The 13,821-nt window shown below is 45.8% G+C and overlaps 3 protein-coding genes across 3 annotated transcripts; 2 read left to right on the top strand and 1 right to left on the bottom strand.

Annotated features, from left to right (window-relative positions):
- The first annotated feature begins 2,719 nt into the window (after positions 1–2,719).
- On the top strand, positions 2,720–6,339 carry LOC311029505 (dnaJ homolog subfamily B member 5). The gene is made up of 4 exons (XM_084034665.1): positions 2,720–3,001; positions 3,563–3,821; positions 4,161–4,699; positions 5,543–6,339. The coding sequence occupies exons 1-4, from the start codon at positions 2,894–2,896 to the stop codon at positions 5,774–5,776; spliced, it is 1,140 nt and encodes a 379-aa protein (XP_083890791.1). The 5' UTR covers positions 2,720–2,893; the 3' UTR covers positions 5,777–6,339.
- A 293-nt stretch (positions 6,340–6,632) lies between these two features.
- On the top strand, positions 6,633–8,417 carry hwa (huluwa). Its single transcript, XM_084034981.1, has 3 exons — positions 6,633–7,406; positions 7,737–7,938; positions 8,012–8,417. Exons 1-3 carry the CDS (start codon positions 6,813–6,815, stop codon positions 8,173–8,175), a joined length of 960 nt encoding a protein of 319 aa, XP_083891107.1. The 5' UTR covers positions 6,633–6,812; the 3' UTR covers positions 8,176–8,417.
- Positions 8,418–9,159: 742 nt separating this feature from the next.
- On the bottom strand, positions 9,160–13,200 carry atp5fa1 (ATP synthase F1 subunit alpha). The gene is made up of 11 exons (XM_084035760.1): positions 13,045–13,200; positions 11,980–12,058; positions 11,716–11,885; positions 11,246–11,419; positions 10,992–11,158; positions 10,471–10,771; positions 10,135–10,359; positions 9,949–10,056; positions 9,715–9,859; positions 9,474–9,624; positions 9,160–9,387 (listed from the first exon to the last, which is right to left on the bottom strand). Exons 1-11 carry the CDS (start codon positions 13,102–13,104, stop codon positions 9,309–9,311), a joined length of 1,659 nt encoding a protein of 552 aa, XP_083891886.1. The 5' UTR covers positions 13,105–13,200; the 3' UTR covers positions 9,160–9,308.
- Between the last annotated feature and the right edge of the window lie 621 nt (positions 13,201–13,821).

The following is a 13,821-nucleotide window of genomic DNA, read 5'->3' as shown; positions in this document are numbered from 1 at the left end:
CTTATACAACAACAACACTGTAATTGGCATCATTTTCTCCCCGAGACTGACAGGCGACAGAGAGAGAGAGAGAGAGAGAGACAGTGTGAATGTGTGAAAAGCACAGTCAGACTGTTCCCGTGGGCAGCAGAGAACGAAGCGCTGTGAAAAAGAGAGCGCTTGTGATTCACTCTCCATCTCGCCTGGATCCTGTGAATAGTATGTAAGAGCTGCTATGTGAGCGCGTGACGCTGCTGGCTCGGCATGTTTCGGCCCAAATATGTCCTCCGCTTCCTGCGAGGAGGAAGAGGAGAATCCAGGAGACTCCATCCGCCCTCATTGGCTGCAGGAAGCGTCGCAGGGCAGGAAGCACTGCCATGTATGTACGCTCTCTCCAGCTCCCGTGACACAGATTCCCATATGCACGGCCGCGCTGTGTCGTAATCTGGTAGTACCGGCCTCGAAATAGACACACTGACTCCATTTGAGCAGATGATGCAGAAGAGAGGCCTTCGTGTAGAGATGTAAGCTTACAATATTATTGTGGCTTAGATTTTGCTTTTTGTGCATGTTTTATTCAACTTAAACATCACATAAGCCCTTGATACTTCTGCAATTTCCTCTCTTATCTTTACAAAGTATCCTCTTGGTTAGGGACTGAACACAAATGAGTATAAGGGCTGCAGATTGCTAACTGGCTTGACGCTGGAAACACCATATTGTAGCTCCATAGTACGTGGTTGGGATGGATCCATCTCGGCGTGGCTGTGCCTGCTGCCATGGACTACTGCTGTTGATACTACTGCTTCTGTTAATGCCAACACTACTGTTTATGCTACTACTACTACTATACTACTTCCAACACCAAATGCAGTTGGAACCCAAGGCACCAGATTTCTGCCTAAAAGCCTATTAAGGCCGTTTTTTCGCTGTGACGCTTGGTCCTGGGTGATGTTGGGACTCTGAAATTGTATTGACTCTGGAAATCTTGAGCGTATTCTAGTCCTGATCAATGTGTTCAGTGTCCTGAGATGACTTCTGTTGTGATATATAAATAAAATTGAATTGAATAGGAGTCAGAGGAAGGGTTATGAAAGCTTTCATCTGTTTAAAAGAAGGTTTCCTAATTGTTCTGGGTGAGCAGGGAAGGGTGTTTAGTTTCTTTTGACCCAAATTTATATTTTGTTTCCTGTTTTTCTTTTGTTTTTGCTAAAAAAACATAAGAAAAACATGTGTTTTGTGTGCTGCCTGGCTCCTTAAGGTGCATTTTGAGAACAGGAGACTCTTTATAATTAACAGGGATTAAACATTTCACTCCCCAGCAGTCGTCTCCACTTCATTCTGCATCATAACAGAACGTTAATTGCTTCCAGTGATATAACAAGCCGACCTGTTCGCTCATTCAACTGTTCATTCTGTAGCTTAATTCCACAGCGGAGAGCAGCTTGAATGATGAACAGGAAGCACATGTTATATTATGTTTTGTTTTGCTGATTCCACCCCAAATGTGTGATTTGGATTTTTGTTCCATTCACATATTTAACGTTAAAAACAGATTATTATGGGTCTGTCTCTTTTTTAATACAAAGTCAAATATAAGGTTCATCTTGCCTTCATTCAATCAGACTAAAAAAATGTCTTTTTTTCTGGCAGGGCGATCAGCATCCTTCAGTCAGTCAACAGGATTTTAAAGGTGATATGTTGAATTTTCACAGGAGCGAGATATGTGAACGTTCCCCAAGGAACACAAGCTTTTTAACACATTTCATTGCATAACGTGAAACGGCCCTTTCCTTCCACAGCTGTTGACTAATACATGGCTCATTTGCATTTGTTTTTTTTGCGAGCATTTGTCTGGCACTAAACATAATTGCTATGCAGAAGTACGGGGGCGGACGCTTTTACATGCACAGCTGCACCGTCTAACTGCAGTAACCATTCAATAAATACAGCTTTGAGAGGGAAAAACTCCTTCAACTCGACAGTCTGGCTCCAACAGGAAAACAAGCCGAACACTTTTCAGGTTTGCTGCACTTTTGTTTTGAAACATGCTTCATGTTAAGGTCTTTTTCTCCTCCCTGCCCTTTATAGATATTTAAGGAACTACAATGCAACTATGAAGTACATTTACTTAAGTGCAACGAAGCACAATTATAAGGTATTTGTACTTAACTTTATGTAACTATCTACATCTATTCAACCATATTTTAGAGGGAAATATTAAATTGAATCCACTGTATTTATTTTACAGATAGAGCTGCTATAAGATTTTACAGACACAAAAACATTAACTGTGGAGGCGTTTGTGTTATTATGTCAAATCTGAAAACCCTAATTGACCTGAGTATCCATATACTACTGTTAGTATCAGTGTTTTTAATGGGATTATTATCTTATCTAATCTAATAAAATTCCCTGCATTCTTTCTTTCATCTATAAAGGCTTAGTATTTAAAAAGCCTGGTCTCAGATGTACAAACGGCTAATGAGCAGGTGCCTGTCTGGATCTGTGAACCTGCCTGTCTGGTTAGTTCTGTTCAGTCTGAGGAGAAGAAGAAGAAAAAAGAGAAGAGGCTCGTCGTGACTGTCTGCTCGGCTCTGCCTTCAAGAATTCCGGAAACGAGTCTCAAGATGGAGAAGGAGGCTGCAACATCCGCGCGATCATCGCCGGAGCACCAATGGCTTCCCGCCGTTCGATGTGAGCACACCGGTATCCCCCCGCCGTGCGCGAGCAGAATGGGCGGGTCCGGGGAAAGCTCGCTCACGCTGCGTGGGCGGCTGACTGGATAGTAACGGAGCAGCCGCGCTGCTATTTAACAGAGCGCCGAGGAGAGCTCAGACACGGAGAAGCAGCGAGTTCAGCACCAAGGACAGCGACGCTATAGCCTCGAACACCGACTTTACTAGCAGCAGCCATGGTTCTCATCTGGACTCAGTTCGGCGTCAAGCACAAAAATGTCAATGTCAAGTGCAAAGTGCGAGTTATGCACAGAGGAGACAGCTCGGGCTCATCTTCATCAGCGGTAAGTTCACTTTTCCTTCTGTTGCTTTTATTAAATCACCATTTCAATCATTATTCTCATCAAATATACAGAATATTAGATGCTTTAGTGATATGATGTGGCTTATTTCTGTTGCTGTGGATTAATTCAAAATGCAAGGCTCGCGTTCAGCCAATCGCTGCAGAGAATCTCGGTAGTTGGGGGGGAATATCTCTCTCTCTCTCTCTCTCTCTCTCTCTCTCTCTCTCTCTCTCTCTCTCTCTCTCTCTCTCTCTCTCTCTCTCTCTCTCTCTCTCTCTCTCTCTCTCATCACATTCATAGATATGCAGTTTTATCCCAGAGAGAGTGTCAGTGCTGGGGGAGAAATGTTTTTTCTGCATATTAATAGGAAGTCCAGTACATGAACCGTCCTGTTTGTCTTCTTTGGGATGATATATGTTTATATTTGCATGCTCATTAGTGTTAAATAATCAGCCTCCCTGCAGCATACACACTATGAGATTTCAAATGAATGTGCCCATTATTTGGGTTTTCATGAGTGGCAAGCGAAGGTCTAATTGCCTGCTTGTTGTCTCTCCACAGGAGGGCACCAAGTCCGAGCAGGAGACGCCCTGCCTGGCCATCAAACCCACGGGCAAGGACTTCTACAAAGTCCTGGGTGTCTCGCCCGAGTCCAACGAAGACGAGGTCAAGAAGGCCTACAGGAAGATGGCGCTCAAGTTCCACCCGGACAAGAACAGCGACGCGGACGCCGAGGACAAGTTCAAAGAGATCGCCGAGGCCTACGAGATCCTGACCGACCCCAAGAAGAGAAGCATCTACGACCAGTTTGGAGAAGAAGGTGAGAGCCAGGGAGTTAAATAGCTCAAATATTGGCTGACATCTGGCTAATTACTGGAGGATACAGCTGGTACATCAATTATTCATGGCGTCATTAAGGCTAAATGCTGATGTGCGGTGGCAGGACACTTCCAGCCCTATTAAACCGACTCATCTTGTGCAGCAGACAGCTGTGGAGCTGATTCATTATTCAGCAGTGTTAAAGTTTTCTTGGATTCTCCTAAATAGCTGATGTTAAGTAAACCTTCTAGAGGGAGATGCAGAAGCTGCATTAAAGTATATAACGATGCAAAGCTACAGATTTGAATGCATTTTAAAGGTTTTCTCTGTTTTTTTTAAGGTCTTAAAAGTGGAGGCAACGTTTCTCGCAATAACTTCCACACGGACCCCCACGCCACCTTCTCCTCCTCCTTCCACGCCTCCGACCACTTCGACATCTTCTTCGGCAACGACCTCGACAGCGAGGACGACCTCTTCAACCCCTTCAGGCGCTTCCCCTTCAGCCACGTGGGCGGCTTCTCCTCGGGCTGCGACGGCGGGCTGCGGCGGGGCCAGCGGCGGCTCCAGGGCGAGGAGGTGGTCCACGACCTCCTGGTGACCCTGGAGGAGGTGATGCAGGGCTGCACCAAGCACGTGAAGATCACCCGCAGCCGCCTCAACCCCGACGGCCGCAGCCTGCGCTCCGAGGAGAAGGTGCTGAACGTGGTGGTGAAGAAGGGCTGGAAGGCGGGGACAAAGATCACCTTCCCCAGGGAGGGGGACGAGACGCCCAACAACACGCCGGCCGACATCACCTTCATCCTCAGGGACGAGGAGCACTCGCAGTACAAGAGGGACGGCTCCAACATCGTCTTCACCGCCAAGATCACCCTCAAGGAGGTGAGTTATGCACTTATGTCAGGTTTAGATTGATCGATCCTGAATTATTATGAAACACATGACGGGGCCATAAGTAGATTATACTATGTAATTGCCAACCGCCTACACCAACATCCGCCCGCCGCTTCTTATCCTTTACATAACTGTAGAATGATGCATTCTCTGAAAAAAACCCAGAGGAAGTGGGTTACTGAATGAAATAAGACATAAGCCGGAAGATGAGATTCCTGCCAAATTCAGAGAGGGTGACATCTTTTGATTATAGTCTAAGAACAGAACTAGTGATCTGTAAGAGGCATCCGGGCCTCCAGTTCACAATGAACTGACAGACCCCCGCTAAAAGCACAGCAGCAGCAGCAGCAACGCCTCCGTTACCTCATCAGCCCCCGCAGAGCGACAGAGAGAAAGAGAGAGCAGCAGCTAAATTTAGCCTCGGCACCAACTGCCCCCACGAATCGCACTCCAACTCTCCCTCTCAGCCACTATGTGCGCTGCAGACTCCTCCGCCTCCACAAGGAGGGCAGTTTTCTGTTGGCCCCGTCTCTGGCTCTCACTTCTAACCGAACCCACGCACAGATTAGCAGGGTAGCAGTCACGGAGAGAGTGACATTTCAAAGAGGCTGCCTCCAGCTTCCCATGGCTCCCATCAGTCACTTACCTCCCACACACGGGCCCACAAATAGTTTTCGTTGCATAACGCAGGAAAATCGTTAAGCTTTTTTTATTTTAGAAAAGACAGACGCTCCACATTTATCCGTTTATGTAACTTGACACTTCAGGCATTTAATTGATTTGCCTTTGTGTTCCAGAATTAACTCTCCCCTTCCTTTGTCCTCCCTCCAGGCTCTCTGCGGCTGCACAGTTAACGTCCCGACGCTCGACAACCGCATGATGCCTCTGCCGTGCAGCGACGTCATCAAGCCGGGCGCCGTCCGGCGTCTGAGGGGCGAAGGTCTGCCCCACCCCAAGAGCCCGTCCCAGAGGGGCGACTTGGTGGTGGAGTTCCAGGTGCTGTTCCCCGACCGGATCCCTCCACAGTCCCGCGAGATCATCAAGCACAGCCTGGCCCAGTGCTAGCCTGCGTTTGTTCAACCGTCTGAATTGATTCACAAACACAGCCTTTGCCCGAGGTGCTAAAACCACAGCCAATCACAACCTCTCCTTGTGATTTTGGGAACGGCAAGCTGTCGCTTACAGGCGAGGAGACGACTTTCTGCAGGCAGGAACGCACAACATCTACGCTGCCACCTGAGCAGCGCGTTTACAACCGACCGTCTTTGGTATCCGAGGGCGTCCATTGACTCTAAAGCCTTTCTCTTGAATAAAAAAAAAAAAAGGTTATCTGTGCTATTGCACCTGCAAAACCTCAAGCAGGGTATCAGCGTGAGATTCAAGTCTGTATAGACTTTCCTTGAATGGTAGCGTGAAGGAGAGAAAACGACTTTAATATAGTTATATGGTGCTCATATGACTGATCTTTTTGCATTGATTTATTACAATAGCATAAGTACTTGTGTACAAGGATCTACTTTGTGTACAAAATACAAACATATTGTCTCTAAGAGAGATTCCTCTGTCAAATGTTCTATTGAATGATTTGAAGTGTTTGTTACATTATTCTGAGACGAGCCAGGAGTTGATGATGTGTATCATTTACCTGACACATGTTTGGAAGCATGAAAAAATAAATGAATAAAAAAAAAAAACATAATTTGACTTTTGTTTGTGTGATAAACGTGTGTGTCCTCAGACTCAATGGTGAATATTTTTGATCGCTGCAGAACTTAAGATGCAGTGTTGCAGGAGTCTGCTGCCACCTGGTGGCCGCCGGCTGCAGCGACAAGGGCCTCCCTGCACATTAATAGGACACACCTGCTGCAATCTGTAATCTATGTGGCCGCCGGGTGATCGCTGCACGGAGACGACAGTTAACACGGACTCGTCCACAATGAGGAAGACGAAGAGAGACCACGGTCCCACATGGAGACACGCTGGCATGTTGCTATTATCGGACAGAACACAAAGCACGTTGATTGACGCGCCAGACCACCTGCGTGAAGTCTCAGGTTTTTGAATTCTCCTAAATCCCCCCCTCCACGTCCAATGGGATGAAATGTCGCAGGTAGGTCAGACCGCGCCATCCAACGCGACTGAAAGCTACCCGGTGACTAACCTGACCCTGGTAGTCCTCCTGCTCATACCCTGCGTGGTCATCCTGCTGCTGCTCAACTGCCTGTTCCTGGGCTACAAGTTCCTGGTCCTGTCCAGGAGGAAGACCGGCAGAGAGGACGCGGAGGAGATGCTTCTGCAGTCCGCCGTGCAGAGAGTCCGGCTCGGGTCCGACGTGGCTTTCCTCTCGCTGCAGGACGAGAGGAGAGCCCTCATGTCTCTGTCGGAGCCGGTCCTGTCCCCGCGGCATCCCGTCACCTCTTCCAGGGCCTCGTCCAGGGAGAGAGGGCCCCGGGAGGATCACAGGATCCGGCTCCTGAGGCCAGACGGCGCCACCGGCTCGGGGTCTCTGAGGGCGCCGAGCACCATCCGGGCCACGTCGTCTGCGGCGGATTTCACGACGGGACTCTACCTGCTGTCCTCCCGGACTCACAGCGCCGGGAAAGCCGGGTGGTGTAAAAGCGCGCCGGTGTTACCGCAGTCCAGCGAGTCCGAGGCCGAAACCGCGGTGAACCGTGTACCGCCAAACTCTCCCATGGTGAGTGGTCCAGGAAGTCCACTAATCTAGTACTGGGGGGACATGTTATGACAAACAGAAACATTTGTTGCTTTTGATGCCAAATTGTAGAAAATTGCCCCCAAGCATAGCCGGATTAACCTGCTTTGGGGGTCCTGGGGCACAATAGGCTGCTGAGGCCCCCCATTTAATTATTTGCTTTAGTGCCACATATCACCGTGCTTGTACCAGCAACCCTACCCTTATTGTCTTCATTATGCAATAGAATTTAAAATGTTAGCTTGCAAGTTGTGTTTTCAGACAATCAGCAGTAATGATTAGCAAAGAGTGACGTCTATATATGTTTTGCAGGAGACGGAACATGTGGTTCACCTCCGTCGGAGCAGCAGGCCGACCTACGAGATGCTGGCCGACGTGAACCCAGGGGTCGCGGCGCTGGTGTTCGACAAAGTGGACGCGGAGCGCGACTACATCAGCCCGCCGTCGGAGGGCTCCTGTCCCAACGCGTCGGCGGTGGGCCCCGGACTGGACAGCGACTTCGGTGCAAGCGCCGGTAAAATATGACGTCATCCTTCATAACGAATGTTACGTTGTGAAATATTCACGTTGGGGTTTTTTTTCCCCAGGTGTCTCCCTACGGATTCTGTCAGACAGCGAAGGTCAGTCCAACGGTGTTGTGGCTTCGGCCCTGGAGTGGGATTACTACGACCCCTGCTACGTCAAACAGAACAACGTGCCCAAACATAAACACCACAGACCTGCGGTGCACACCAAACAGTACTGGGTCTAATATGTTCAGCTGTCACGTAGTTTTAAATGTTTTATTTATTTTTTTTATGTATTTTTATTTAAATAACCTATTCCTTTAGTCTTTTATTTATTTCACTCGTATTAATGGACACTTGTCACTTTTTTTTTCTTAATGCACTCTGCCACTGAATTTGTTCATTTGAAATACTCACTATTCTCATTCACATGTTATGAAATATTAAGTGTGCACTTCTTCACTTGTGTTAATCTAAATTAGTCACCGGTTCTTGTTCAGCCAAGTCTGGTTTTCATAAACAGTCACTGAGATTTATATTCACTGCTATTGATTTACATGTTTTGATTCACTCTTAAGAGTAATAAAGACTAATTTAGACTTAAGTGCTTCTCCAGCATCGGATTGTCACATCAGGGACTCAAGTGTCAAAATATAATTACACAAACTGCCTGTCGGTGCTGTAACACCAAACGTTAAGTAATACCCTCAAAAAACCCTCTGATTAACACTTCTACATGTGCTACTCCTCACCAGCAGAGGGCACTGTAGTTCCGTGAGGTTTGCCTTAAGCGTTACATGTTTAGCCTGTAAAAATAGGCAGATTCAAGTAGATAACGGATGATCCTGAGCATTTACTGTCTGCTTATTGTGGCGAATTAAAAGAGAACCTCCAGAGACAAACGTTTAAATTTTCAGTGGGATTGCTGGTTTTATAATCGACTGGGCTAATTCCTACATTAGCAATTATCACATTGTTCCTTGCTCAAAGAGGAACTTGGATGCTCTTCTATGATGACTGATCATTGCAATTAGCTAAGAATAATGGCACAAAGGCTTGGCACCTCCACCTTCATGTGGTATTGTAGCTATTCCATACCTTTCAGCCCATTATGTAAATCAATAGCTAAGTGAGCTTTTCACCAGTTGATGATCTGTTGTGTCATGTGTCGCCCTATGAATGTATATCAAAAACAGAAAGTGCTCCCAACACAAAAAGAGGCGATCAAGTCAACTCGTTGGAATACTTTATTCTCCGTTAAGAGATATATGTACATTGAAGATGAAGTGCCATGTTTTTTTGTTTTAAAGTTGATAGAAAGTATAACTGACTGTTGCACTATGTGAACATGAAAACAACCAACAGAAAAAGCATCACTTTACTCAAAGCTGGAGAGGAAAGTCAACACAAGTTGCTTGAGTTTAGCGTCGGACGCCTCGGAGATTTGGCCATCAGTCCTGCAATCGAGTAGAAATTGGTTATAAAAAATGCATTGAATATACATTAGAATGCTGACGTAATACAGAGAAGCTCTTAAACGTACCTAATAGCTGCCAGCAGGTCTTGGTGCTGGCTCAGAACGTGCTGCAGGAAGGCCTTCTCGAACCTTGTGATCTTGCTAGGCTCCATTTTGTCCAGGTGTCCCCTCACACCGGCATAAATGACTGTTACTTGTTCTTCAATGGCCATTGGACCTGAAACATAAAACACATGCAGTCACAATGGAATATTGGATACATTTTCTTAAAGAGATGGCTTCTAAAAAGGGAAAATGTAATACTCACAGTACTGTCCCTGCTTCAGGAGCTCAGTGAGACGAACGCCACGGTTCAGCAGCTGCTGAGTGGCGGCATCCAGATCAGAACCGAACTGAGCAAAGGCAGCCACCTCACGGTACTGGGCCAGCTCCAGCTTCATGGTACCGGCCACCTGGTGACGGACAGAAATCATGAAGTCAGAGGCAAATACATTCATAGTGATAAACGCTGCAGGATTGGGCGACTACAAGAGAGGCTGACCTGCTTCATGGCCTTGGTCTGGGCAGCAGATCCCACACGTGACACGGACAGACCGACGTTGATGGCTGGACGGATACCTTTGTAGAACAGCTCAGTCTCCAAGAAGATCTGAGGGAGAAAAAGATTTAAATAACTGGCTTCAGGACTTTACTGGGGGTGAAGTGAGTCAACAAATCACACTCTCACCTGTCCGTCTGTGATGGAGATGACATTAGTTGGAATGTAGGCTGACACGTCACCAGCCTGTGTCTCGATAACGGGGAGGGCTGTGAGGGAGCCGCCGCCAAAGTTGTCGTTCATCTTGGCGGCTCTCTCCAGCAGACGGGAATGCAAGTAGAACACGTCTCCGGGGTAAGCCTCGCGGCCGGGGGGGCGACGGAGCAGCAGGGACATCTGACGGTAGGCGACAGCCTGCAAGAAGAAAACACACAAGGTTGTTTATCTGTAGACTTTAGTTGGTTAAAATGACTCAAAAGCGACAGGCTTTCCCTGCGTTTAACAAACAGATTAAATTAAACTCGCCTGCTTGGACAGATCATCGTAGATGATGAGGGCGTGCTTGCCGTTGTCTCTGAAGTACTCTCCCATGGAGCAGCCAGAGTAGGGAGCCAGATACTGCAGGGGAGCGGCGTCGGAGGCGGTAGCAGACACCACGATGGTGTACTTCATGGCGTCGGCGTCAGTCAGCCTCTTCACCAGCTGAGCCACGGTGGACCTCTTCTGGCCGATAGCGACGTAGATGCAATACAGCTTCTTCTTCTCCTCGGTTCCCTCGTTGAAGCGCTTCTGGTTGATGATGGTGTCGATGGCGATGGCGGTTTTGCTGCAACACAAAATTGAAAAACTAAGCACCGTGGATACACCAGCAAACAGATCCATGTTGTACAGTAGTCAATGTTCATGTGTTAATATTCAAATTTAAAAGCAGCACCGAACCGACAAAAGGTTGAACTACCAAAAAAGACAACAATCACTGCTTTAACAGCATTTCATTGGCAGTAGGAATAACATCAAAGTGTTCACTTTAAGCAGAATCCTCTTACCCAGTTTGCCTGTCTCCAATAATAAGCTCACGCTGTCCACGACCGATGGGGACCAAACTGTCCACAGCCTTGATGCCAGTCTGCATCGGCTCCCTCACAGATATACGAGGGATGATACCTGGGGCCTTCAGACCCACACGCCTGCGGATGCTGGAGCCAAGGGGGCCCTGTGAGGGAAACCAGCGGGACAAAACAATTAGGAAGTGCCATCAACTAGTAGTGCCATAAAAATACAGATCATCATTACTATTTACCTTTCCATCGATAGCATTTCCCAGAGCATCGACCACACGGCCCAGGAGCTCTTCACCAACAGGCACGTCTACAATAGCGCCCGTCCTCTTGACAATGTCACCTTCCTTGATCAGTTTGTCGTTACCAAACACCACAACACCAACGTTGTCGGGCTCCAAGTTCAGAGACATGCCCTAGAGAAGTAAAGAAACAACAGTTACTACCACCTTTTACACGTTAGCTTAGTCAAATTACTGATAAAATGGCAAACAAGTTAATATGAGCATGGGCAGAATGCACCAGCAACAGACTTTATATTGTATATTTAAGCATGGGTACCGTGCAACTAGTGACCATCTCCTTTAACCAATGGAAAACACCAAATCTATCTGACTGCAGATCTTTTTGGAGGCTGGTTAAGTAAATGCAATCTTCAACATTTAAGCTGTGGCCTCAAACCAGCGTCTGAAGGTTACATCATCAGTCTCACCTTCAGACCGGAGGAGAACTCCACCATCTCCTCAGCCTGCACATTCCTCAGACCGTACACCCTGGCGATACCGTCACCGATGGACAGCACACGACCAGTCTCCTCCAAGTCGGCACTGGTGTCAGCTCCCAGGATCTTCTCCTCCAGAATGGACGAAACCTCGGCCGTGCCTTTAATGCATGTGATGGGTTTGCCAATTACCAACTTTGGAACCACTGACGAGTCACTACACCTTTTCATTTTCTAATTTCTAGAAACACTGACCTGTTTTGGCCTGCAGCCATGGGCGGGTGGTGTGTAGGTTCCTGACTCCTACACATGCTGCAGCAACATTCTTGGATACCTTTAAAAACAATAGGAACGAGCACAGAAATTAAATTTTATGACCACTAAACATCTATCCATTATGTGTAACTGCTAATCCTATTCAGCAATATTGCTAATATGTGGAGCATTTTAAATTCAACTGATTTATTTATAAATTCCAATATACAATCCATCATAAATATTGTAGGTACACCCAGTTCAATCTGATATAACACTCTAATAAGTCTCTTTCATGAAGATTGGAATATTTTGTTTTGTTGAAACTGTTTTACAGTTGTTGAGTCAACGTTAAAGGTCATTGTGAGTTGTGCTGTTGTATGTTATTGCATTATTAATAAGGCGTTTGTAATATTTTGTCCACCAAGGACAGACTAATGTTAAATAACATTAAAAAAAAACTTGCGATATTGGTACATTAGAGTGACAAACTGTGTTTTAATCCAAATATAGAGTGGATATGAGCAACTCCCTCTGACATTTCGTTGTAAATGACTATTTGTAGCTAAAATCGTATGTGAGACTTTCCTATTTCTACAACATGAGTTGGGTGTCAAAAAGTGTGACCCCTCCTGAGAAGGGCCCTAGGTCATACAATGACAATTAACTACACGCCAGAACAGTACGCTGAAAAAAACTAAATCCAACGTAATATCGAACCCGACTACGTAAAGTTTAGCCTAGCAAAATCATTTGCAATGAAAGCTAGCATGAAAGCTGACCTTCAACGTCAACTTACATTCGTCATTACAATGAAGATGCATTAACACACAGTTCAGATATGAATAATGTCGTTTAAGTCACTGTTTATAATCTGTGCTATTTTGTTGCGGTCAGTCAGTTACACAAGTTCAAAGCGGGGACTAGCAAAGTGAAGGGCCCGGTGTCCTCCGGTGCAACGACGTGCGCACCGCCATGATTGTTTTTTTAAAATCTGAATAAACGCAGGATTTTCTGAAGAAAGTCGACACATAAATGAACACAGAAGAAGTTAGAGTTGCTTACAAATCCAGCCCGTCGAGGAAGAGTGCGGGCAAGAGCCGCTGCGACGCGTACTGACAGCATGTTGGTGTCCTGAGGTCTGTCCTGCTCCCGAAGCCGAGAGAGAAGGATGGCGGACACGGCAACCGATTTTTAGAAAGGTCGCGGTGACCCGGAAGTACTTCAAAATAAAGTACCGTATTTCTTTTTCTCTCGATTTCTTGTATTTATTCTTTTCGCTCTTTCAAAATATTACAGTGTGTAATATTATCATAGGCCGAGTGAGTCACAATCATGTTAATAAAAGGCAATGAAATATAAACGCGTCAGTAAATTAATAAGCGACAAATGGGAGAATATATTTGATTTGTAATATTAATTTAAATATGACACCCAAATATATCAGGAGATAAAAAAATAAACATAATTGTGAAAGGTATTCATAGATAGATTTGTATCTACTATAATTATATAGTCATGACACATCTAGATTGTATTCTTTCTTGAAAAACCTCGTTTGAGTATTTTTCATAGGTCCAAAAGTATTTCATTTCTCGTTTAAGGTGCTTGGCATAAACATTGCTTGATATTTTAGAATTATACATTATGGCTATTGATTTATTGTAAAATAAATAAATAAATAAAATAAAATAAAAAGTTTTAAGTAATAGGTGCAATCAGGGTGACAAAGATCTAGCTTGACATTTGTTTCTTTTATATTTGTATTACTCCCAAATGCAGTGCATGAGTCAGAAAGCTATTTCTACCAGTTGGTAGCTCCTCCGGTATATTCACATCATG

Source organism: Eutrigla gurnardus (assembly GCF_963514095.1).
Source record: "Eutrigla gurnardus genome assembly, chromosome: 19".
Taxonomy (NCBI): domain Eukaryota; kingdom Metazoa; phylum Chordata; class Actinopteri; order Perciformes; family Triglidae; genus Eutrigla; species Eutrigla gurnardus.
This window is presented reverse-complemented; position numbering and strand designations above follow the sequence as displayed.

Bases quoted from the DNA above. Each gene is read 5' to 3' on its own strand.
- LOC311029505 (XM_084034665.1), top strand. From the start codon at position 2,894: ATGGTTCTCATCTGGACTCAGTTCGGCGTCAAGCACAAAAATGTCAAT. The intron at 3,822-4,160 runs GTGAGAGCCAGG...GTTTTTTTTAAG, and splicing joins CGACCAGTTTGGAGAAGAAG to GTCTTAAAAGTGGAGGCAAC. The intron at 4,700-5,542 runs GTGAGTTATGCA...TCCTCCCTCCAG, and splicing joins CCAAGATCACCCTCAAGGAG to GCTCTCTGCGGCTGCACAGT.
- hwa (XM_084034981.1), top strand. From the start codon at position 6,813: ATGTCGCAGGTAGGTCAGACCGCGCCATCCAACGCGACTGAAAGCTAC. The intron at 7,407-7,736 runs GTGAGTGGTCCA...TATGTTTTGCAG, and splicing joins TACCGCCAAACTCTCCCATG to GAGACGGAACATGTGGTTCA. The intron at 7,939-8,011 runs GTAAAATATGAC...TTTTTTCCCCAG, and splicing joins CGACTTCGGTGCAAGCGCCG to GTGTCTCCCTACGGATTCTG.
- atp5fa1 (XM_084035760.1), bottom strand. From the start codon at position 13,104: ATGCTGTCAGTACGCGTCGCAGCGGCTCTTGCCCGCACTCTTCCTCGA. The intron at 10,057-10,134 runs GTGAGAGTGTGA...TTTCTCCCTCAG, and splicing joins TCTCCATCACAGACGGACAG to ATCTTCTTGGAGACTGAGCT. The intron at 9,625-9,714 runs GTGAGTATTACA...TTTATGTTTCAG, and splicing joins CCTGAAGCAGGGACAGTACT to GTCCAATGGCCATTGAAGAA.